The sequence below is a fragment of the Accipiter gentilis genome, chromosome 19, assembly GCF_929443795.1.
Source record: "Accipiter gentilis chromosome 19, bAccGen1.1, whole genome shotgun sequence".
Lineage (NCBI taxonomy): Eukaryota > Metazoa > Chordata > Aves > Accipitriformes > Accipitridae > Astur > Astur gentilis.
In genome coordinates this window covers 14,112,079-14,138,830 of record NC_064898.1, presented here as the reverse complement: position 1 = coordinate 14,138,830, position 26,752 = coordinate 14,112,079, and the positions used below count along the sequence as shown (strand labels likewise).

Below are 26,752 nucleotides of genomic sequence, written 5' to 3'. Positions count from 1 at the left end.
CACAAGGTACTAAAGTAAGAAGTTTACACCATGTCAGAAATTTGAGAGTGTGTAATATGTAAGAAAAACGTATAAGATAACTGTTCTTAGAAATCTGAAAAGTCTATTGTCATTCTTATGCATATCTAAAAAGCAACTAGCCAAGTTTACAAAACATTTCTTATGACTGTTGTGATTTTTGCAGTTAAGGAATCAGGAATTCACAATATGTACATCAAGCTTAAATGGCTTGTGTATGTTACAAGTATAAAGCAGTAGGCAGGGTAAGTATGACAAATATACTGAAGTCCTGACATTGCAAAATCTTGACCAAAATAAACAAACAAAAAATGACCCGGAAATCATCTCTATGATAAGAGAAAAGACAATTCACTTTTTGTGAAAGAGAAGAGGTTTCACCATCCCTGCCAGAATCTTGGGTAGCTGGGCCGCAATCACCTCTGACATCATCTCGGGGAATTCAACACTCAGTGCACGGGACTGGAGAAATGTGTTCAGACAGAAGAGATGGAGCTGTTTCACTAGCTGTATTTAATAAAATACAAACATGATAAATCAGGCTAGCAGTAACGCAGCCAGATAAACATGCTGTCAATCACTTATCTCATACATCCATCAGCTGACACCATTATATACCTTCCTCTGTCATTCCCTGAATCAATAACGAGGGCACTTGCCACTCCCTATTAAAATATACTCCCATGGCAAAAATCATAAATATAGCTAAATGGCATGTTATATAAAAACAGTGCTCCACTAATATTATAAAGTAGTATCATCCTCACTCGTGACATGCACCATGAACAATGGCAATCACTATACAAGAATTGAATCTTTCATTTTATTCTCATGTTCAACCCATGTCTCAATGCCTTGTTCACTATATGCTATTCAAACCCTGCTCTGAGGGATGGCATTTACTATTTACTTCTGAGCTTTTCCATGGTACTGATGATGATCATATCTGGGTATGCTGCAAACGTTAAAATCCATAGGCTCTCATCCCTTGAAAGCAACTGCTCAATATATATGACTGTTTCACCTCTTCTATCTTTTCTGAGAAGTTCCAATTTTACAGAAGTTTTTCTTTAAGACCAGTGACCTTCATGTCGTCAGATATCATATTATTTCTGCTACCCTAGGCTTTAACGACACGCAGCCTCTCCAGTGTGATGATCTAGCTTTTCCTTCTATCTCCCATCACTGTATCAGCCTGAGCTGAAACAGGGACTTGAATGAAGATACTCTACAGACCAAAAATTACCCTAACCATCACTTTGCTGGGTATTTTGCAGCAAGTCTCACTCACTCATTTTAGTATTACTTTAAGTATTTGAAATGGAGAAATTGACTCTACAGCCCAGTACTCAAAAGTTTTCCTCTGGATGCTTTGACACTCAGATTGCAAGTTGTTACTCCAGGTTACACAGGAAGACCTTTTATCCCAAGCAAGACTGATCCATAGAGGTTCCTTGAGCACAGGCCTACTGTGAAGTAGCTGGTATACTGGTCAGGACTTTTTGCAAGTAAAAGGTGACTGATTGAACTCGAGGGAAAGGTTTAGCACTGACAGTCCCAAGTGACAACTGCAGCCTGACTACCAGTAAATACTTAAAGTTAAGCTCCATATCCTCCCTTCAGAATTTGCTATTGGCTACCTTCACCAGTAAGGATGCTTTTTGTACTTGTCTCATTCTCATTTTGCTGGTATCTGAGATGATGTAATAGCTAAATGGTGAATGTAAGTTCTGTAGATAGCAAAAGCTGATGGAGAGGTTTGTGCAGTCAAAAGTGAAGTCAAAAGACTTCAGACCACCTGGTGAACCACTTAATTATCAATATTATTACCTCTCTTAACTCCCATAAATGCGATCCTTGAAGGGTATTTTTTCCCAAACAGAAGGGGGAATTAGTGACAATGAAAGGCTTTAGATGAATAAATTAATTTATTCATGAACAATTAAAATAAAATGCATATTTGCTGAGTGCAGAATAAAAACGTGCACAGACCCCCATCCTTCCCTGAACTCCCTGCGAGCCTCTCACAACCAGCACCGAACTCAAAAGTGCTCTTCCTACACTATCTTAGTGCCACTTCCCCAGCACTTGCTAAAACGATCAGGTATGGCCCTGTACCTCTGCTTTTTGCCTCTCTTGTGGAGATACACAAGCCATTAGAAAACAATGTTCACATGGGCAAAGGTTTATACAAAACATCGTTCCTCAGTTTTAATGGATGTTAAGCCAAGAGGGTACATGCCGGATTCTCAGAGATGTGGAAAGGAATCAGCTGCATCTTTTAACATGCTTATGAATCTCTATGTTATCAGCACTAGAGTTCTCAAAGACTACTCAATTCCCAAATATAGACAGATACTGAAAAAATGGCATAGAATATATACATAAAACTAGCTGAATTAAGGTTGCAAAACCAATCTTGGTTGTCTTTCTCTAATTCTTAGTAGCCTGACTTTGCAACTTGAATGGCCTATTCTTTGCATAATTTAGATATTTTCATGAACATGTATACAGATGCACACACACATACACGCCACCCCCTACCAAAACCCAGAACTGTACTAGTTACCTTGCAGAAATAATGAAACAAAATTGTAGTATTCAAATGCATGTTTCTCAAATACTTAAATCTTGTATACCATGTAATATATAAACAACATATACTGACGCTGAATGTATAGCTATTTACACAAATATACACACTAAAGGACAAATGTAGGGGTTTTTCTTTTGTTGTTTTGAAATGTTGACTAGCCAGTTTCCATAAAATTACTTTTAAGAAATACTAGTTCCTTCACACATAAAAAGCAAAACACACTAACAAGTAAACTTACATCATGCATGGAATCCATCAGTTTTGTAAGTTGATAGAAACGTTGTGAGTTGGCCACAACGCCTTTCTGGCGCAAACCAATTGCCTTCACCAGTTCTCTAATGTAACTTGTTCTCATCTCATCAAATTGGCTTTGACTTCTTAGACCTTCCAAAGGAACTAAAAAGAAAGTAACACTTGTGTTGCAATTTATTTTGAAGGCAATGAGAGAAATTTAAAGTACAGAAACACTTTATACTATTTCATGCTGTGCAGTGCAATTAATTATTATACACCAGGTACTTCTTCCAGTTCAACAGTTACTCCAGAAACAGTGATACAATTAGTTAAAAGGATATACTGGCAATAATCAGTCAATTCTCTTACTTGCTGATGTCTAGAAATAGCTTTAAGCTTCAGCTACACCTGTCTGCTGAAAATAAGATGGCCAAAAGAACCACTCCTGTCCTTGAGGAAAGGTGTTATGGACTGGCTCATGTTTACACTGCTGAGGGTCAGCCCTCTTCACAGCAGATTTATGTTAGAGAGGTCTAGCTGGAGTGCTTCAAAATGGAGTCAAGGAATGGACTAACAACTCTTAAGTAGTGTAGACAATAAAGCATCCAGGGCTCAGGCCTCCTGTTTGGACCTCTTTCACTTAACAGAATGGATGGACTACCAGTCTTAAATGTGAACAGCTTTTTAGAGAAATTAGCAAGGAGGACCAAATAGTTGAACTCACTCTTCTCTTAATGGTTGTCCGTGAGGACCAAAATGAGGACATGGAGAGAACATTCAGAAATGAACCTGTTCGTGACTGCTAGTGATAAGACCGTATTTGATCAATGATGGTAAGTGTTGGTAGCATTGTAAGGAAACAGGTGTAAGCTCTAGACTCTACCTTCCTTGACATGGCAGAGGGTAATACACTAGTCTTATAATTTATGTTGTCAAAGGCAACTAAGAAATTAAAAACTTGAAGAAATGAAAGTCGAAAAAATATTCCCATCTGGCAAACAAATCTAAATCCTTGCTTCACTATAATAATCATACATTAAAACATAGTCTTGTTTCAAGCATACTGTTTTTGAAAGAGCTGTTAAATTTCTTCCCCTTCTTCCCCCTTCCTTTCTCTCTTGCCAATGACATTTCACACTGCAATGTCACATTTAACATTTCGTATTCTGACAGCAAGCAGGAGGAGAAGGATTCATTTCACCAAACTTTAGACATTTTACAGTATAGGGACTCCATCTAGGGTGGGGAAAAATCAGGCAAGTCTTGGGCACAAGGCATGTTCACTGTTTTAGAAGTATCCTTAGAAAGAAATTAATAATTCTGTAGAGATGCTTATTTTTGTCCATGGATGCTAAAAGAATGTCATGGGGACTAGCTCACATAGTTTAAAAAATCACCTGCTAGTTACCTAGGTATCTAGTACATCTTCACTACGGTATCAGACCATGACTAATATCAGGCCACAACAGATTTCATTTGAATCTCTTTAAAAAAAAATAAAATTGAAGCTTGATTCATAATGACATTGACTTACTCAATATGGTAACACATAACTTTCAGGTGATTTGTCACTTTCTGGCATTAAAACAGAAATAAATGTGTGTACTTACTCTGTACAATGCACTAGACACCTAGGAAGGGAATTCTTAAAAGAGAAGCCAGCCAAAAAGGAGATGGCTGCACAGAGGTTGGACCTAAACCCACCCCCTGAAAGAGAATTCAGTAGCAAACCCTGCACTGACAGCAGCACTGCTTTCCACTCAGAAATCATAACCCTGTTCTGAAATCAGTTGTCTAAGTCATGTCTGGTTCCTCAGAAAAATGTAAGGGGAAAGGAGAAACTTCAGGCAAACATATTAAGATTGCCTCACCTTGAGCCCAGAGAGAGCTGACAAGGCAGAAGTTCAAATCTCTATTCTACCTGAGTTAAGCAGAAGTCTCTTATTTTGTAGGAGACTGCCCAAGAGAGGAAATGATCCCATTTGCTGAGGTTGTCTCTTGCTCAGTGTCTCCTCAGACAAATGAATGTCTGGGGTAAGAAGGGAGACACACATGCAGAAAATAGAAAGTTTACTTTAAAGATAAGTGTCTAAACACTGAGCTGGGCTATGGAAGTCAGGGTCTGATTCCTAACTAAAACAAAATTCAAACAAAAATAAAAATAGAGAATAGAAGTTGTGACTGCTTCCACAGAAAGTACATTTATAACACCGTAACTAATAATAATCCAGCTTTTAGGGATGCCATGTTAACTTTCGTTTACCAGCTGATGGAGATGAAATGCTGGATGAGGTGGGCCTTTGGTTTGACTCAGTATGGCCTCTCAAGTCCAGACAGACAAAGGAGGCATCTGATAGCGTGCTTGTCACACCTACGTCAAGGGTCTGAATGGAGGGGACAAGTACTGGTTTGTGGAGAATGCAATGTGCTTAGGAGTAATGCAAGGAGGAATACTCACAGTGGGGAAAAGTGATGTCATGGAAAAAGAACAGCTTTATTTTCAAAACCTGGATGGTTCTGGGTAGCAGATATACAGACTGTGAAATCTTCTTCATATAAAGTCACATTCTGATGGAATTTAGGATTAGGTGGATGCTATCCTTGACTTACGTCTCTAAAACAGCAATTAAGTCCTTACATTTCCCTTGTGAATTAAGTTTAAAAATCTCTTCCAGCAATGAATGGCCTGTTTCCCCAGAATTCTGCAAAAGCACAGTCACATTCCCGTCTAATCACAAAAAGTTCCACTAAGCTATTTTTTTGAGTGAAGAATTACAATGTCTTACATGCACAAATGCAACTTAAGCACAGGTAGCTCAAATGTTCCTTCCCCCTGAACATATGTAAAGAATGCGGATGCTTTTATTCAGTGAGAAGAACCCAGCCAAAATCTTATGCAATAAGATTTTGCAATTACTCTAAATCAAAAGTCTGGAAAGTGTTAGAGCTAGAACTGAACTTGCTATATGCTTACTTTTCTCTTTTTTGGCATATCTCTACATTCTTAAATCATAGTCTTTTTGAACTATTCATAGTATTAGTTCCTAGATGGATATGGCCTCTACAAGATGGAGCCCTATTTAGAACTAACGGAGCACTACTACAACACAGCTTGTTACATACAGTAAATAAGGACCTGTAAAATGGAAACAATTGCAGAACAGAAAAAATGTTCGTCCACTTTTTGCAAAGACTAATTCTGCTTTCAAGACAGCTTTAAAACTGTCACACGTATAATATAAAGAAAACATCTAAGCCACAGCAAACTTAATGGAACAACTGTAAAATCAAAAATAATATTAAAACTTAGGCTGGGGGGTCCATTCAGAATTAAAAATGTATCAAGACTGACATTTAGTTACGTTTAATACAAATTACTGTTTTTTCAAAATTATATAAAAAGTAAAAATCAGTTTATCTAAACAATAAATCAAACAGAAGAAAGAATGAGAGACTAAAAGTTCAGGCTTGATTTAATGTTAGGATATGAAAGCTTGAAATGGCCATACTTTCACATTTGAAGAGGATTAAGGTGAATACCACGACTAAAATAAAAGTAGTCTTTAAAACCACTTTATAGCAACAATGAGTTTATATGGTTTCTTGAAAATAGTTTTGTGGAATTATATTTATACAGTACCAAATGTTTACTAAATGTCTCAGCAACAACGGTTAGGTGTGTTCCTTTTCCCAAAGATCTGACAAATTGTTTTTTCCTACAGGACAACAAGTGCAGGACAGAACGAAAAGCAAAACTCATCAGCACAGGTAGAAATACTTTCTTTTTTTTAAAAAAACCACCTCATTTCTTGCATATATATAAACATTTCACCTTAAAAATGAGTTTGAGCACAACGCAGTTGATAAAGAATGGTAGGTTGAATATTGTTAAATTAATGCACTCATAAATGAGAGGGATTGGACCACTATAATGGTTTTTTGAATTTGATTTGAACTTTCTGGGACAGAAAAGGATAGCTGGAATATCACAAATATATCTAAATTTCACTGAAATTTAACACTTACCTCTAAGGTTCAGGTAATAGACAAGGGAGTTAATTTGCGATGATAACAAGGTAGAAAACATTTAAAATAGGAATATATTCAGATTCCAACAAAGCAACTGGAGTTATATCAGAGAGGGACTGTTGTCCACATTATTTTTATTGCTTTAGCAGAGTATATAGTATTTTACTATTATTTTAGTAATTTTTATGTTCATATGAGCTAAATTTAATCTTTACTGCTTATGCTCTGCTGACACCAAGGTTTTTTTAAGCAAGAGCTTATGCAAATACCAGCGAAGTACAGCTTAAGAGGGAATAAATTTTAGTTCCTTATCTTTTACTAAACTTTGTACAACCAACAAGCAGGTTATGCAGGATTTGCACATCTCTCCTCTGACTCCGTAAGTGTGTAGAAAACCAAACTTCAACATTCGTCCAATTATATTTCTCAGAGATGCTTATTCTCATTTCTAATAGCACCTGTACCATTTTAAAACTTTCTATTTGGGGATTCATAACTAACAATTAGGGCCACAGCAGATGTGCATTTTAGTATTTTAGAAAAGGTTTTGGAAGATAACTTCATCAACTACCACACTTCCCATTTAAAGTGGAATGCAGCTGTATACTGGATTCCTTAACAGATGTGTATGATTAAAAGTGACCATGGATTTTGTTATAGAGAAACAAACCAAAGAAAAACATTTCCATTTGTTTATGTCTGTGCTAAACTTGACCTATTTATAACTATAAAAAGTTGAATAAATGTTAGTATTGTGTGCCATGTCCACCTCCCTAATTCCTTTGAATAAGCATGTTTTAAGTTCTTGGCCAAGATAAAGCCCCCAGTCCTGACAATTTATAAAATATTTTTAAATAACATTTCTAATGCTTGTAACATTTTTTTGTCTGTGTAGAGTCATTTAAGCTGAAGAGCTTCCAGGCAGAAACACTGCACACTTGATTTGAAAATGTGTAATATAGTATAGCCATCTATCAAAAGGGATCCAACATTCCCTCAGTGTCTTTATACAGAATAAAATCAACAATGCATCACAAATTACTTGTTCCTTATAAACACTAGAAAAAATATTTTTAGGTGTTGGAATACTAACATTCCTCCTAAAGAAGTTTCCATTTGTTAAGCCAGATAGCTTAGCAATTGTCAAGTTAAACAACATGGTTCAAAACTCTTTTACTAGTGATATGTTTCAAAGAAATAAAAGTACCTACTTGTGTTGAGAAGTAACAGTGCTTTCATACACAGGAACTCTTCTTGGCTAACTTGAAGTCTGACAAATTCCTGTGGGAGTTGCCACATGGATAGGCACAGGGAATAGAACGACGATTCTTTCATCCTCTGTCTTACACCCAGAAAAGGTAAAAAAAAAAACCCAAAAAACATGAAAATAAAGAAAAGGAAGGGCTCCAGTACTAATTGTTTGAAGGAAGTGCCTTGTTAGCAGTTTAATTACCACATAACAGAAATTAAAGAAAGCGGTTACACTCAGAAACAATTTTCTGACTATTTTGTACCTACACTAGTTTTTTAATCGTAATGAATGTGCTATTATTTTGGATGTTTAATCTGTTACTGCTGCCCAGAAAAAAAAACCACCTTGGAGACTTTCAAAGCTGAATGCTAACCACCAAAAAAGGAGTTAAAAACACCCTAATGATTAATGTGAAGCATTTTTTTTCTTTTAGAGTTTGACAGATTTTTATAGTCTCTGAAAATATTTCAAAGCATAAAATTGAAGATAAACTTGAAAGTTTATAGAAAACTATTTATTAGGTTTTGCAAAAATGTCTGCATCAAAATACTTTGTTGCATGTCTAACATTGTTCTGCTAAAAGCAATGATATAATTTTGTAGCATTTTATGCTGTTAAACAGTTAAAAATGTTACATGTAAATATATACAAAAAGTTTTTAAGTAAACTTAGACATTAATATAGCCTTATCTAAACTCCTGCAGAAGTAAATGGGACAAATCACACAAGGAAATACATAAAACTGTTTAGTTTTTTGCAGCACTTCGATCTTGCTTTTCTTGTTGAGATTTTGGAACACAGAGTATATTTTATAGTAAATATTTATTAGGAAGGCAGTTTTCAACTGAAATGACTGCAACAATAGCACTACAAAGTTTGTAATCTAGACTAAATTCATTGTACATTAACCTGAAGATCCAGTAACTTGGGCTAATTTTACAAAAGTTGCATCCCAATCCAAATGAATTAGGTAAATAACAACAAGATTAAATTTTGTCCCCCCTGCCCCTCACAAAGTTCAGATCAGCATTCCAACCTGACTGAAGATAATACCCTCAACAATGAAAACAGAGTATATTTTCCATGAATAAAAGACTTTTCTCAATGCATTGAAGTTTTTCCTTGCTATTTAAAGTGTTGCTGTTATCTTAAATGAAAATTATTTCAGCTTTGTTCAACATCTGGTATCTCATACCAGCTCTTAAATGACTTAAACACAGAAATTTAATCTGTTAGATCTGAATGGACTGGTTACTTCTATATCTACTTTAAAACTCCCTTCCTAGTCCTTTCTGGTAGTCTCTATTCCTAATTATTATCTATGAAGAGTGATAGCAGCTTTCAGGGTATGCTTAAATGCTGTTCTTATTCATGTTTTCAGACACTGTGAAGTGTAAGTAACAGTAAACCCTTGTAGGGTTTTAATACTAATTTATAGAATCTTTGTCAGACTAACACTCCTGGCTTTCTTGGTCTGAAACTGATGCTACCAAACAAGACATTTCCAAGGAGCACTACAACTCAGTTTGTTAAATGACAGATGGGCTGTGAAACAATCTTTGGGTTGTGGTTTCATGGTCATTTTGAAACAACTCAAGTGTGTGTTGCCCCTGTAGAAGGAATTTCCATTATCTCTTCCCAGCTCTAGGTGTGCACTCCTGCTATTCTGGCATTAGTGCCTGCACTCCCACGTGGTGAGTCAGGTCAGGGATCACCTCCACCTGGTAATTAATGGCTTTTTCTGGGGTATTTCTCAAGCATACAATTTCCTTATCTGTTTGACAGTGCAGCCAGACAGTGTTTGATCCAGCTTCAGTGAAATCATGGGGATGCATGACTGGGGCAGGGAGGCAGGTGGAGTTAACTTTTTCGGCAATGTTCACCAGTTACTTCTGCGTAAAGCGATCGTGAAAGTACAATCTTAGACATCATCATAGACAAGGAAGTTGCTTACATTTTACTGATCAAAAAGCTAACTTATTTGCCAATAAATAGTTGCAGCTATGATTTAGTGTGCCAGTTACTTTTCATGTCTAACTCTTTGTTTATACCATTTCTAATATGACCTTGATGAGAAGTTCTACAACCAAGAGAAGGGTATGTTGTCAGTTCACCTCCTTCTCAATGTAGGTGGTCTTGAGATGCAAATAAACTGCTTCTAAGGGATTATAATCAGGGTTCATAAATCTCTACCCTGGTCTGGAAGAAGGTACTTAAGTTGTCTTCACAAGGTGGGAGCAGTGGTCCACATGCAGGGTAATACCCCAAGATATGCCATTACTGCCTAAAGCCACCTCACTGTGTTACTTCTGGATGTAACCATGAGATATATCACAGACTATGCTGGGACAGAATACAGTCAGAAGTTCTCTCAGTCTCATGCCTTCAAAGTATTTCAATTTGTACAGCATAATTAATACACATGGGAGAGGAAAGAATTCATTACTCTACAACCTCACAGTGATTTACAGTCATCTGGAAGAGAAAAGGTCAGGAGCTACAGGGCCTGCTCCACTGAGTATTTTCTACAAAGAGCTTCACTGGCAAGAACTTGCAGGTCTACAGATTTTAAATTCAGGTGCCTAGATCTTCTGCAAATCCACCTCTTAATCCTTAAACAGATATGTCTTACAAGAAAACCTCTTTAACTTTCATCTCACTTCATAGTAGTTCTTTTAGCATTTTAAGAAAAGATAACTGAGAAAAATGTATTACAGAAAAATAAATAGGGAGATTAAATTACATTTTACTGTTCCTGGAAACTTCCTATGTACTATAACCAAAGTAACTAAAATTACAGCTTTGACCATATTTATTTGCAGAGCTGAAAAACTGACAAAGGCTGAAATGAAGATTATCAGAATTAATCAGCATAGTGAAGGAAAATGTAAGCCAACAACCCCCCCCTCAAGCCAGAAAGGAGAAGTCTCACTTAACTTTATCCTTGATATTAAAAATCCTTCTTGCTCAATTATTGCAATTTTCTAACAAGAAATGTACTTAAGAAAAGCAGAGTTTTACCAGAAAGTGTCAAAACTGACTATTTACTATTTCCAAAAACCACCCAAACGACGACCAAAGAAAATCCCACTTAGTTCCATTTATTAAACATTAACTCACGTCTTATTCAGATGAATTCAGCTAAATCTTCTGACAGCATCATTTTTTTTTTCATTTTTCTCTTAGATAATTAAAATACTGTTTGAACACCTTTTGTTTGGCCATGTCAACAGAATATTTGGGATTCCCACAAAACCCTTCCCAAAGTTACTGAACTTCAATAAGATCAGAGGACTTTCCTCTACTGTTAATTTTGAAACAGAACAAGCAATGAATTAAATCTTGGCCTCCATGAAGTCACATTCTCATTGACACAGATAAGTTCAAAATGTCATTCATATTATGCAAATGCAGAGTCTACTTACTCATTTAGAATCAGATCTGGTGCAAAATATAACATTTGACCACTGACATGTTTGTATGATCTCCATCCCATTGCAAAAACCATTAGACTCATCCAGGAATACTGGATGAGGGTTATCTGATCATCGATATGTAAATTCCGAAATCCTGGAAATTAAATTAGAAGTTAAAATACTTTATAATTTTCATTTAAACAACAGCTGAGTAGGTGTTCTGAGATTAAAACTTTGAGCTATAAAACTGAGAACACCTACAAAGACAAGTGCTTTTGGGGACATAGGTCTCAGAAGTTTATATAATAACTGGTTATCTCACTTTGATAGGTAACCTCTTGTCTTTTTGTTCTGATCCAATATTTTGAAATGAACAAACCAAAATTAACGTTAGCAGTCAAAAGTGACTATTTCAGGGAATAGGAATGCATCTCATTTTCCTTTGGTAAAAATATGACAGTTTGTAACATGATGACTGTAACCAACTCTTATTTAATATAGATAGCTTGGACTTCAGCGTTCTTAACAAGAAATACAGTTGTAATACAATAAACATCCACATATGAATATCTTTCTTGCATTTAACCAAAGAGAAGCACATTGTTGCATGTTTGCCTTTGATAACTTTCACTCTTTGATAACTTTAAGGATTGGTATGAATTATCTGAGTCAATCTAACAGCTTCCTGCCACTGAAAGCAGTGGTCCTGTTCTTCATTACCTGGTCCTGTTACCTCCTTCAAGCAAGTTTTTGGCATTCATGCTACCCCTCAGTGAACTGGTTCAGGTCATGAAGCCATCAGAAAACTACAGAGGGCAAAAAAAAAATAATGTTTGTTTTCTTCTCACTTAATGAGATGAATCAGTTCAACCAAGAGTTCTGACAAGCGCAAGCTGCAATGGGAAATAGCAGTGATAGGCACTACCCTTTCCCGCAGCAGTTTAGTGTCACACTGAGGCCACATGAAACTGTATTTTCCAGGCTTTCTACTCAATATATTGTTTTTTATATATCACAGGATCAGGCCCCTATGACCATACAACACACGTACGTACATAACATGGATATTTTTTGGAATCTTCATGAATTCAGTTACTTCTCATTACCAGTCTATTTGTGAGCTGCTTAGTCCTAACTGGAACTATTTATTACAATTTTTCTCCGTTGCTTTCAAAAATTCATTTTAATAAGAGTAAGAATAAAGAATATGCATAAATCTAAACAATTTTTAATACCAAAAGAATTAACAGAGTAGGAGGATTTGGGATGGAAAGGCTGCTGTAACAATCACAGACAGGAACTCTTTTAGGCTTCTGCTGTGTTTTCGAGTGAGTCTAAATATTTAGATGCATTTCTTCAAAAGTACCCTCCTATTAAAATGTATTTGATCAGATATATTAACTTATGAAGTGGAAGCTTAATCATTTTAGAATTTGTTAAGAATTAATTAACAGGCAGACAATACTATTCTCTTTTGACTGCTCATCCTATGACGTATTTGCTTAACTAGAATTTACGACATATAAGAAGTGCCATTACCTGGTAGCAATTTAGACCATTTGACTACACAAAGAAGTTGCCTCTCACAAAGATGATTTAGACTGGTCAGCAAGGAACTTGGTGTTTCAGGTTTTGTATTGTCGTAACCAGCATAGACAACTTCTGGCTCAATGCCTCGTAGAACACTTATCATTGGAGGAACAAACTGTATTTCTTGATTTGGAGAAAAGGACAGCCTTTGGGTTAGAGACTGGCTTTCATCTTGAAGGGCTGCTGGCTGCTGGAGTGCGACATCTAATGTTCTCACAACCTTAATTTTGTTAAACTTTTTAAATTTTCGACCTGAAAAAGAAAATTGTTGATCTTTTAAAAAGAATTAACCAGAAACATTAAATTTTTTCCAGTAGTGCTGGATTACACTTTTAATCTATACAAGGAAACTATAGCTGTCTTCGGAATAAGTTTTTTATTTTTTGACTATTTATATAATTAAGAAACAATCATGGAAAATTCTTAAGAGTTTCTCCCTCCATATCCTCCTCCCTTCACTAAGAGATGAACAGCACCCACCCATTAAAATTATTGCCATGAATTCTAGGTTACAGTAACCTCGTAAAGTGTTTTCTGGTTCAGTTCCCACTGTTCTATCATATGCTGACAGTTGAGCCAGCTGGCTCTATAATACAGTTTCTATTCAATGTTAATTAAGGATACTGTTTCTTTTTTCTAATACTCCGAAACAAAAATGCTAGTAATTAATTACTACACACAGAAATTCCTTTTTCCAGTTCCATAAAGGCATTTCAGTCTCATTGCTAAATTCTATTTTGACAATCTCTAATGTAATATTTTCCTCCTGTTTACCAGAAAGAAAACAGAATTCAGGGAATGAGTGAAATGCTAACAAATACTGTAAAACCACATGTCAACACTTGCAAAACTCTTCACTTTCTAAAAAAATAATTCCTCTTTCTCAGTATTTGAAATTCTTATTTCCATACTGCAGTGGTCTGAAGAACACTAACTGAAAAAAAATAAATAGCTGAACTGCTTTCCCAAAGTAAGCACAGATACTGCATCTGGCATGGCTACGGAAATATACAGATCTCTAGGTAGCAACTATTCAAATTTCTCTCATGGAAACAGTCTGGCAGTGCACCATATAGACACAGAAAATCAAACCTTCAGGGGTTCAAAGACAATAACTCTCAAAGACAATAAATTACCATATTACAAGTTTCAATAAAAAGACAAATCCACGTAGAGGTGGCTGCATGGAACACATTTGCTTTAAATAGATCCTCAAAGGTGATGAAAACCCTGTTAGATCATTAGTTCTGCCAAACAAGTTTGGCTTTGTGAAAAAAGGGATAAAAAAATGCAATAAAGATACTGATACTTATGGTCTGATTTAAATGATGGTGGAACAGTAAGATGCAGGGTGATGGAAAAAAAAATGGTAAATCACTCTGCTAACAAAGAAAAAGAAAAAGTTTACATGTTTCAACCTTAAAGAAAATAATGAGGGAGAAGGGTTTGCTCCAAAAACCATCCAGAAATCACATGGATATTTTCACTTGTAGAGGTGTTGCATACTTTAACGATAGAAAAAGAGATGCACCAAATTTCACTGGATGAAAAGAAAATCCATGCCTATCAGACTGCTGAACCACTGAGAAACTGCATTACAAAATGGCAATATGCAAAAACCACTCTAAAAGTAGAGGAGGTGGAAGGTAATAGAAGCTTAACAGCATGCATCTATTTGTTTGAGTTAAAATCCAGTTCATAACATGCATATCAAATTGTCTCTTGAAAAATGGTATTTTTATTTACAAGTGAAAGATTAGACATGGGAACTTATCACATCCTAAAGGACGGGGACAAAGACTTCGCCTCTTACTGCCTTCTTTTTTAGTTAAAAGTAGTGCTGCCCTGTCAGAATGCAACCAGTACACCAAAGAGGCCCTAGGACACAGGAGCAGGGAAGCACACCTAAACTTTGGCACATGCTCTGAATCCATTCTGAACTGCTTATGGAAGGAATTGAGAGATGCTAGCATAGTCCTCTTTGGAAACTCCCAGTATTCCAAACTACACACTAAAACAGAAAGCTTTGACAAAAATGGTTTTACTTAGGAACATGTCTATTCCATTTTCTTCAGGTGCTCTCATATCATAGAAGATAGCAAATTTTATGAAAATCCAGTGTCTCCATTTTGGAAGACCTAGGATGTACACTTCAGAGAATTAAAATGACCTTTTCAAAACATTCATTAGTACACAGGTAGTATAACTTCAAGCAAGATTAATACATGAAACATGGGAAGATTCTTATGTCATTTCTAAACATTTTACATAGAAAAAATTCTATTACTTTAATGACTCTTGATATACACTGGCATAACTGGAGGCAGAATCAATCTTCCTGTTTGTGAACCAGACAGGATTGAGCAGATGAACACAATCTAAAAAGCTAAAGTCTGCTTTTTTAAAAAAATAATTTTGTGTTATCCCATCATAAATATGCATGTTTACGCATTTCACATACAAAAAAGTTGTACACAGAAGTGCAAGTCTTCAATTTAAATTAAGACAGTATTTAAAATCCAAAGGGTGTATACTGAACAAAGTTTCAACAAACACACCTTATTGATAGTATAAATATGAGCGATGGGCTCTTCCGTAACATTCATCATCCAATGAAGTCAGGGGTCATACTCCCACTAACTTAACTGTGAGTTTAATTAGCTTAGTATCAAGTGCCCCAACAATGTTATGTGGTCATTTTATCATTTCTGGTAAGTATACAAATATTTCTGATTAGCGACTCCTTAGTAAAGAACCAAACATAAACTTAGACCTTATGTTACAGCTGAACCAAAAGAATAGACAATATATTACAACAATAGACCTAAGGCCAATTTCTGTCATAAAAAGCTATACATAGTCCTAAACATGCTGGGAATTTCCCACTAACTATTGTTTAGGCATGAAGGAAACAGAAAGAACAATGTATTTGATAGTTCATAAATAATGATTTCAGGTGTTTTCTGAAATAATGGCTTCAGATACTTTTACAGTTCAGAGAACAAGTAAAGAAAGAAACCAAACAGAGTGCTTATGACATGGAAATGTTAGTAGTTAATAAGTGCCCATGTTTCCAAGTGATTACATGTATCAGAATTAATGTCACACTGTTTTGCAGAATTGCTTATGTGTTTATTTCTAATTATGTTGCTTAACAGCCACCAGTAAAGCAACTCCACTTGCTACCTATCTACTGGAGAGGTGACTACTAACAACTCACAGTAAATTTTCCCATCTACCACAAGGAAACTATGTCAAATTAACGCAAACTCTTGAAGACATAAAGAAAAAAACAGAGATTTGACAATAGCTTAGTTTTTCAATTGCTGCTTACAAAAATATCCAGAGAAGTTCCTGCTGTAAGATAAAAAAATGTCTCTATTTAGTCCTAAAATGTGTAAAGAATACTAATCCATTCTGGCAACTATTCATCTTAATACTAAAACCTGTCTGTGCATATTTAGATAGCACATGTTTTCTTTGTAACATTTTCATTACTTTAAGATAGCCAACCACTCAAGCAGTTCCCTTACCCTCACTTACTATAAATAACATGTGTATAGTGTTTGTGTACTACATGTACCTAAAAACATCAAGAAATTAAAAAAATAAAATGTACTTAATCTCATCATCAAATATATTATGATTTTCTCCTTAATTCATAATTCTATATTTTAATATTCTTTAAACTAGGTATACAGAACCAATCAGACATTACTGATAGTAGACTTCTATTAAAATGGCTGGGTTTCTAGTAAAAAACTAACATCTCACTATCCTTCTCCATACCCTGTTATCAGGTGAAAAATGTCAATAATTTATTATACTTGACAGAACACTATGGCTCTGACTTTAAGGTCACTATGCTCTTGAGTTCTGTGTAGGAGAACAAGCTGTGTACACCTTAAGAGGGTGTATACAAAACAAAGGAACAAAGCAGCAAAGCAGAATTAATACATCTTGTTTTTAATAAACCCTTTGATGCTACCTTAGAAAATATTACCTGGAAAATTAATACAAATTTGCCTGCATGTAATCACTGCAATGCAGACTGAAAGGTAACTGAAACAATGAAGAAAGTGATAATTTAGCAATACAGCTGAACAAGGAATCTGTGATAGTCAGCCTGGGAAAATTACAGATTCACTGATAGGAAATAAAAAAACTGGGTATTTGTTTATTCCATGACCTGACCCAGCTACCTGCTATCCTATTAGGTAGAAGATTAGAAAGAGGACAGATTAACATGTCCAGTTACGAGATTGTAAAACTCAAAACCAATTAACACTCCCATAGAGAATGACAATTAAGGAATTATGAAATATATGCTTTCATTGATATTTTCCTTCCATATATTAAGAAAGAAGAAACAGTCCATATGGTGAAATCGGTAACTAAAGCTATTTGTTGCTATTCTATAGTTTACTTACAACTGACTACACTTTATTTTAGAACAATTCAGGTTCATTTTATCGCTTTGAAATTAGGGTCGGAAAATGGAACTGTTGTCAATGTAATACAGTATTATTCTCCATCCATATGGTTGCCATTCAGTAATACTCAGTGGAAGATACATATACTTCTCCCAGCAGGAAGTGTAATTTAATTAATGTAATAAGAATGTTCAGAATCTTGTAGTTAACATCCTGTAAACTCTTAGTCTTTCTCACCTTGATTAAGTATTACTGGAGGTCTGCGTTTAGTAACGAAAGGCTAGCTTTAAGAAAATAAGCAGCAGGAATAAACGAACAAAAGTGTATCTATCTAAGTTGTGAATGGAAGAAATCAGAAAATGCACAAAAAATCTTAAACTATATTAGGCTGTAAGCACAAGAAAAGATTTAAATATTGACAATTCTGATTCCTTTAAAATAATCAAGGATGTATCTAAGTATGTAATTTGTTCCATGAATTGGAAATTTGCTTGTGGACACTTACATCCTGGGGAAAATTATCTAAGCCCCGTAGTACCCCATATATAAATCACACTGTGTTGATCAGCACAGCAAGTCACGAGGAGAAAGTATTGCTCATGTGATACAATAAAGAAAGTACAAGAAATGGCAGAAAAGCAAAAGCAAGAAAGATGACAGTAACAGTAGAAAGAGCATTATGTTTAAACAGTCCATCTTGAGATTTTTTTATTGCTTTGGATTTTAAATGCTCATTTACAAATAACACAATCTCACTCCAGTTTTCCTCATTTTTTTGCCTACATTTGTCTTCTCTTCTCCTTTCAGTATTTAGCACTCCATTTCAACCTGCATAGAATAATTAGCTTCCTAATCCCCCCAGAACTGTTGACATCACTAAGAGAACCTGAAATACTACACTCAACCTGATACAGCTGAGAAAAAACTAGAGATGCCAGAGTCCTGGCTCCATTCATATTATCTTTTCTCCATTGCCCCACTGTTCTCTTCTACTTACTATTTGCTGCCAGATCACTTCTTTCCAGAAGATTGGGCAGGTGGGGATATCAGGGCAGAGATCTGATGAGATGCTATGCCCCTCCAAGAACTAGAGGAACTAGACTGGAACAGTCTCCTCAAAAAATGGAAGACGGCTTTGATTAGGTATGTTTAAAAAAAGGCAAAACAACACAACAAACTGGCTAGATAAAACAACCTCACACTAAATACAAATAAACTATTCACACTTGCTTAGTAATAGCTGAGAAGAAAAGTTGATCCAAGGAGAAAGAGGAAGTTTTTATTCTCCTCATACATGATAATAAAGAACTAACAGTCAGACCACCTTTAACCTCAGGTTTGGGTTTCAAGACACACTAATGATGACATACCATCTCATCAATATTGCTAGCAAAAGTGTCCAACTTTTTCCATTTTAGGTACCTACACCCAGAGCAAAATGTATATATTAAAAAACACTGGGAAAACTAGCATCCAGAAACACATGCAAAATATAGAATGAAGTCAAACCTTCTGGCTACTTTTCCTATGTAGAATTACTATGCGAACAATGCTAGAGCAAAAGGACTAGATGATGATAGCGAGTCACACACTCTTCTGCATGTTGAAACAGTGTTGCCTGTGATGTTAAAATACTTGGGGCTTAGTTATTGCTATTATCCAGGCTATCATACACGAAAATTCAGGTTAGATCATCGTCAAACTCTTGGCTGTGCAAAACTCACAGCCAGGAATGAATTTTTACCTGTTTTAATTTACAGCAGTTAGAATCATAGAATGGTTTGGGTTGAAAGGAACCTTTAAAGATCATCCAGTCTAACCCCTGCCATGGGCATGGACCTCTTTTATAGATCAAGTTGCTCAAACCTTACAAGACAACCATACAAGTTGCCCCAAACCTTAAAAGACAGGCATTATATCTGCTACATCCTCCTTTCCTGAGTCTCCATTCTTACCACATATTTTCCACAGCCCACTCTGGACCCTTGCTTCCTTGGCTTTCTCCTCTTCCAAACCTGGGCAAACAATGCTTCAGGTTTGGCCTTTGTAGTAATACTGTTTCTCTACTGCACTGCTCGCAGCTCTAAAGCACCACTTCTCTCTGAGAAGGGTCCAGAGGACATGTTCTTTTCCTTTTGTCCCTCTTCCCCGAGTCCAGTGCCACCATCATGCTTGTCAGCTCCATTTTTTTTACTGAGAGGTGGCACTGACTGACAGAGGCGTGGGAAGGAGGGAGAGACACTAACATCAATTAGATTGATGGCTCTCATTACTCTGTCTCCAGTGCTGTGGGGTGAGAGGGATGCAATTTGGAGAAGATGCCTTGAAGGAGCAGCAGCACTGAAGGTCTGGGGAGGTTCAGGGTTACAACACAGAATAGAGTCCATTCCACAGTACCGCCTCCCCCTCCTCTCATCCCACTGGCTCTTCCCTGGAGCTGCAGTAGTCGCTTACAGAAGATGAAGTACCAAGAGCTAGCAACAGCTGCTCACTGTTTGGGAACTACTGATTCACATCACCAGTAAAAGTATAAAATGTAAGAATGGCACAATGGCCATGTGTGCAGACTACTCTACCTCCATATGGCAGTACAGGAGCTAAAAGCATACAGCTGTGCCATCAAAGTATCAGTCTGAAAACTACATACACGTTTTAATTTATGAATGAACACAGATTAGCAAGATAATGAAATTACACACAGTATATAATGCCACTTCTTCCTTCAGGGATAAAAAATAATACATAAAATGCAGAGAGAGGAAGAGAAATGTTTGATGCACTAAAATAAATTATATTAGAAAGAAATCAGGTTTTTGTTCTTCCTTTTTTTAATTCCCCTTGAGAACATATTCTATCATCCTTATATAGCCATTTTCTTACAGTCTTAGCCATGTATTTTCAAGCTTTATGCTGATCCAAAACTTTATATAGCTAAAGTTCTCATGAAAAATATGAAAAAAATACAGGAAAAATATGCATCATTCCTGCATGTTAGCACAGCAAAACTTGCCACAGGACTACCTGATCCTACACCATTTTCTCCCTGTAGGTTTTCAAAGGCATAGTGCTCAGTTTTTATTAATGTTACATAAAGAATGCAGATCTGTTACAGCAAGACTAATACAAAGATGGGAATTCCCAGCATCTAGTATGCGAAGTCTGTAGTGTTGGTGCAACCACTGCCTGGCCCTCTTCGTTGGAACAGGATATAATTTTGTCTACATGTACTCGAAGCAATGATGGAGAGCACAACAGAAAAGAGAAGGGGATAGTAGTGATTCCTGATTTTAGTGTTGATCTCAATTTACTTCTTTTTACCTAAATCAAATCTTCTGATCAAAAATTATTAATAAATACACACCAAAGACATAATTCCTGCCCCCTTGCAAGAAAATGAGTATAAGGGTACACATTAGGAGAGAGAGATTCCTACAGAAAGGTATTTTTGTTTCGGGATTTCCAGATTCATTAAATAAAAATTATAAGGAATTTTAAAACATCAGGTAATTCTTCCAAAAATAACATTTTAATGTGGTTCTTTCCTTTACAGTATCAAAGTACTGTTGTTTAAACTTGACAGATTGAAGGTAGTGTTCTTAACTGCCTATTTTTCTGAACGAGATTTGAAAAGCAGCTTACCTCCCAGGACCATACCAGCTTGACAGCACTTCCTCAAGCGACATGCTGGACAGTTCTTCCTACGAATTTTATCAACTATGCAGTCATTTCTTCCAGCACATAAATAGTTGTGCTGCCCTGTAGGCAAGAGAAAAACAGGATTAATACTATGTTTTCTAACATGACAAAATTATTTCTGTGTATAAATGTTGCAAAAATAACAAAGGATTCAAAAATAAATAAATACTTGAACCATTAAAGGACTCCTTCATTTTATGCTAACTTTCAAATAATCATGTGTTACTATTTAAATATAACAATTTATCTGGCCTGTTGAAGAGTCAAACTGCCCATCTACAAAATTCCAAAATAATTAGCAGACAGTGTGAACTGCTTACATTATTATACTATCAATATTTCTTAAGTAAATCAATCATGAGAACAGACCGACTTGTTTCTTTCAAACTTATTTTTAAGTTATTGTTAAGTTATTGTTCCTGATTTAAAGACCTTAAGTAAGTTTTGCTTGGATTGATGTGGACTTTCGAACAGGAAACTGAATGAAGAAGTTGGACCAGTGCAAAAAAGAGCCCTTTAAGCAGAGTAAATTATCTCTGATGGAGAAGCAGTTTTGTACTAGACCTGCTGAAATACCAGCTGAACAGATGCAGCCAAGACAGCCAAAAAGGACAAACAGAAGGCGGCTGTAACTTTTTGGTTTAGGTTAGCTCTTAATTTACTGTTTAATTCTGAAGGACTCAGAAAGGAAGAGCCTGTCATTACTGTATTAAAATGGAATCTGCTTCCAACAGAGAAAAAAATCAAATTCAGCTGATAGCCTGCCATTCTTTTGAACACAAATTTCAATGATACTTCCAAATTTCACTTGAAGAGAATGAAGAAAAGTATACTTCTATGCTTTAGTATAATATTGATAATTTCTGTGATTGATTTTAATTTTGCATAAGTAAACAAAGCTAAGTAAGTACATAAGTAAGAATAAATCAAAGCTGATTTTCACATGTCCTTTCAAATGAACTCCAGGTTTACCCTATAAGGTTTTACTTTAAAATCCTGCCTGTTTGTGCACACTATCCTCTACTCATTCTGTATTTCCAGTTTCTTACCAGTACCTAGCATGACAGCATGAAAACAAAAAAAAAGTATTTTGAGAGCAACAGAATGGATCAAAAAAGTATGGACAAACTACAGAAGTACCAATATCATGGACACTTCCTTCATGAACTATTGTAGATGTGGACCTTCAAATATAACAGACATCAATACCAAACCTTTTAAATTTTCGCTAATTCCTAGATCAGTATTACTCTGAGTTAGCCATCTGATGTCACCAGTAGCAAACAAATCTGAGATGACTATTCTACTCAGATGCTGTTATTCAGCCTTCTTTATAACACTCGTCTGTCCTTTCTCCGCACATGGTGAAATGAGCAACTGTTCACCAATAACTTTTCTCCACAGAAAAAAGACAAACTGAAACTGAATCCTCTGATGAAAATGCAGGAGAAAGAAGAATTCTAACAAAAGGAAAGAGCTAGTGCTAAACCACGTGAAACAATGTATTTGTTTCTGTGCTAACATGTATTTAGATCATTAATTTACTTCTTACCCACACTTTTAAGAACAACTTGTTTCGTTTTAGTGAAAGAAACCTAATTGCCTGAAATTCATTTTTATAACAATTTCTTTTTTTTTAGAAAACAACAGGTGAATAAAAACAGTTGCCTCACACATTGCCTGGCATTTAAAAAGTATTTAGCAATGCAGTAAATCAGAAGAAATTCTCATTTACTTTCTCCCATCAATTCTAATCCTGGATTCCTTCTTACAGGAAACACTACCAAAAGTAACCAAATGAATAAAAATCTGTCTTGCTTTTGGCAGCAGATCAGGAAGCAAAACACTGATTTTGAACACATCTTCCTTGGGATTATTTGCAATATTTTTTTGTCATGCTTTGCCTTTACTAGCCACAAAGGCATTCAGTCTTTTGATAAGCAACAACAGTTTTAAAACTCCGTTTAACTAAAATCTATGAAGCATCAGATTATCTCTACTCTGGAGCATTCTGATGCTTTAATGTAATTCACAAAGAAACACTTAAGCATAGGTTAAGTTTTGTTTGTTGGTATCTTGGTTTAGGGGGTTTTCTTTGGTGCCCTCAAAGGTATCTCTTCTGGACCTCTTTTCTAGGGAATCCTTTGAGTCTACACAACATGGTTGGAGTCCATATAACTCATGTCCATTGCAAGACCAAAAAATGGACTATGTATTTCCAGTATGGCTGGAAATGCTCACAAGCAGCTCACAATGCTATAGGCATTCAAGTTGTACTTTTCCCCCTATAATGACATAGAAAAATGTTGATCTACGAAACGGAATACCGTGTGAAATATTACTCTTCAGGCACTCAGGGAACACTATTTATACGTTCTAGAATTATGTCAGTATTTAGAATTCTTCTTGATGTCAGTATGTGATTTGCGTACTCAACACCCAAGTGCGTGCTCTAACTGCTGAAAGAGGCTACGGAGTTTGGGTAGAAGCAGCAATTGCAACACTGTTCCTGCTGGAACAGGAAATTACCTGGAAAAACAAAAGTTAATAGCTTGATTTATACTGATACACATTTAAATAGCCTGTATTGTTTATATAACAGTGTTTAAATATTAGGCACCTAAGATTAAGCATCACAAATCAAATTGTAAAATTTTCAATTTACAGTTACACATTTAAGTTTAGCTACAGCTCTTAAAAACTCTCTGCATCACTTAGGGGTTATCGGTAGATCCTACTTTCACTTCAATTGAAAATGCATGAATTACTTCATCATTACGTAACAACTCACAAACTCCTTATTATAAATCCAAGACTGAACAACTTTTTTCACTTTTTCAAAAGAAATTGTAAATGAATCACAATTATCAAAACTACTCTTCGATGTTCGTATGTTCTAGAGTTTAAGATTAGACAGGATTAAATATTTGCTCTGTCCAGTACACACCATGGAAGAAATTAAGTCTGTTATTGGAATTTAGGCACAGTAAGAATTTGCTTTGATCTTCAAAAAGAGAATATTATTTCATTCCTATTTATTTCATAAATTGTATTTAAAAATCTAATAATGACCAATGATGTAATTCTTATTATGTCTTCACCTAGTTTATTGCTTCCATAAAGCCTCCATGATAATAGCATATAAAGAAGAAGCAAAAAAAAGCCAAAACCCTGCCAACCCAACTCTCCCATGACATTATGGTGATAAAAGCTCAGGCCCTTCTTGGTTTTTACTGTCAACCACTTCCTTGTTTTCAAGACTACAAAAAAAGCCACGGTCATACCCTGAGCTTGAATTACACCTTCATGTGAGTTTTCCACTCTGCTCGCCTCTATCCAATCTCTCCACAACACCTCCCATCACGAAGTGTATTCCATTCATTCTGATTCAGCTGCAACTTATTTGGAAAACACATAAGGATCAATTATATAGTATTTTTCATAGTCTTATCTGTCAGGCATTTTTTTATTATCTCAGTCATCTCGTTGGATCTCATATCTATAGATAAACCTGAGTAAATGTTCTCATATGAAACCACTTCTACCATTGTGCAGAGCTGGGTTCTGAGAAACTGCTCCTTGCTTGACATTAAGGGGCAGCAACCATCTGAAGGACAGATTGTGTAAGAAATGGGAAACATGCCAGATATTTGGTTAATTTAAAAATTATGAGACAATATTTTGCTAGATGAAGCTGTTTGGAATGTTTTCATGGGATGCCAAAACATTTATTTGAAAATACATTTTCTGTATCTCAGTCTTTAGGATCACCTATATTTTAAATGATTGGCTTCAATATGTGAGCATTGCAGTTATATTAAACACATGCACTACCGAAGTATCCAAAGACTCCCGTCAAGATAAAATTCCTGTTCAGTTGGTAGCCTGTCATTCAGTATCTTTTCTAGAACTACCATCACTATAACCACGCAAAAAAACCCAGAAAAAACAGGATAGTAGTCTAATCACTAGAGCACAGGTCAGAAAGTAAAGATTGGTATTTGTGTTTCTTATAAAAATATTAATCTGGCAACTGCCACTTTCTTAGAGGTCTCCACTTAACATTACGTTTCCTACACGTTTACTTTTCACCTCTTTTTGAAAGTGCATGTTGTAGCTCTCTCAACAGATCAAGATATCAGCTTGTGACCTAGATTTGATTGAGAATATGGGCAAAATACAGAGACAATTTCATCTATTACTCATATGTTCCAGATTCTTGTAGGATAGCATTTTTCTTAACCTCCATCAAAGTCTATTCATGTTAGCAAAGGCGGAAGTCCCAATGCAAACCGGCAAATACAATTTTAAGTACTGTAATGACTACTGCTATACTGGCAGGTTTATATGAGAAAGTGGTCAAAATGCCAACGCACACACAAACACAATCACATGTTTTGCTATGAGTAAAGCTGCACAGATCATACTCCAGCACTGAGACATTTTAATCCAAATACTGCTGGAAGTAGCACATACAGTGTCTTTAAAAACTGCACTATTAACTTAGCTCACTTGACATGCTGTAAGTCACTTAATATCACTCCAGTAAACTAATGAGTTGCAGAGACTTTGCAGATGTGCAAAGTATGGAAAATACAAGGCTTTATCTACACCCAGGGTATCAGATGCAAACAATCAGTTATTTGGGTAAGTGCATCTGTGCTGAACTGCTGCCACCCTGCACAGAAGCAAACCACTTGTTTGCAAACTCTTGAGTTCCTCCTATCTGCAAATAAAAGTACTTTTTCAAATCTTTTTTCCTCTCCCATACGTGATTCTGCCTCCCTGTATCACTCTTAACTGGCAATGCTTTCATATAATATCATCCTATCCCCACCATTGGGGACTGTTCTTTGCAAAACATATCAGTGTTTTATTTAGTCTAGTTTTAGATTTCTGTCTAAAAACTGCAGATACCTATTGCATCTCTTTGTAAATTATTTTATTGCCAAATATCTCCCAATGTCGGCTTTTTGCTTCCTGAGAGCTAGCCTCCAGGTTTTGCTCAGTAATTTACTATGAATGTGCTTTACCTCTTACAATATTTCTCAAAAGTACCAAGTAAATCAATACGTTTAAAAAAACAGAGCAATTACTCTTTTAACATAACTGAATTTGGAATTCCTCGTCAGGGATTCTTGTGGAAGCTGACAAAATGGAAAACAAGTTCACCTGTATACCTATACTAAACATAAAGGTGTAGATGTAGCTTTTAAGTAAAACTTTGACTTCTGGAAGCTAAGATAATATACCGGGGTAAGGATTACTCTGTACTTGCTCTGAGAGTCAGGTTTTCCACAACTAAGCAAACAGTCTAGCCTAGTTCATCATCAGTAATGGGAAACACAGCTAACTTGACCTTTGCTCTTATCTAAATCTAACACTCATCTATTTACACTGTTTCAATGTGCAAAACAGCAAATGTGGGTTGAGTTTACTTCTCACTATGTGGGTTTACATGAGCTTCAGTCTTAGAGAACCAGGAATC

General features: G+C 35.8%; 1 protein-coding gene across 1 annotated transcript in view; it reads right to left on the bottom strand.

Annotated features, from left to right (window-relative positions):
• The window catches only part of PGR (progesterone receptor), a 38,207-nt gene continuing 11,455 nt past the window's right edge, over positions 1-26,752 (bottom strand). Inside the window, exons 3-8 of the mRNA XM_049823142.1 lie at positions 21,208-21,324; positions 13,085-13,387; positions 11,555-11,699; positions 8,089-8,219; positions 2,853-3,010; positions 1-525 (exon numbers count right to left, since the gene is read on the bottom strand). Coding sequence (XP_049679099.1) covers positions 370-525; positions 2,853-3,010; positions 8,089-8,219; positions 11,555-11,699; positions 13,085-13,387; positions 21,208-21,324 — 1,010 coding nt within the window. The 3' untranslated portion in view covers positions 1-369. The remainder of the gene's footprint in view (positions 526-2,852; positions 3,011-8,088; positions 8,220-11,554; positions 11,700-13,084; positions 13,388-21,207; positions 21,325-26,752) is intronic.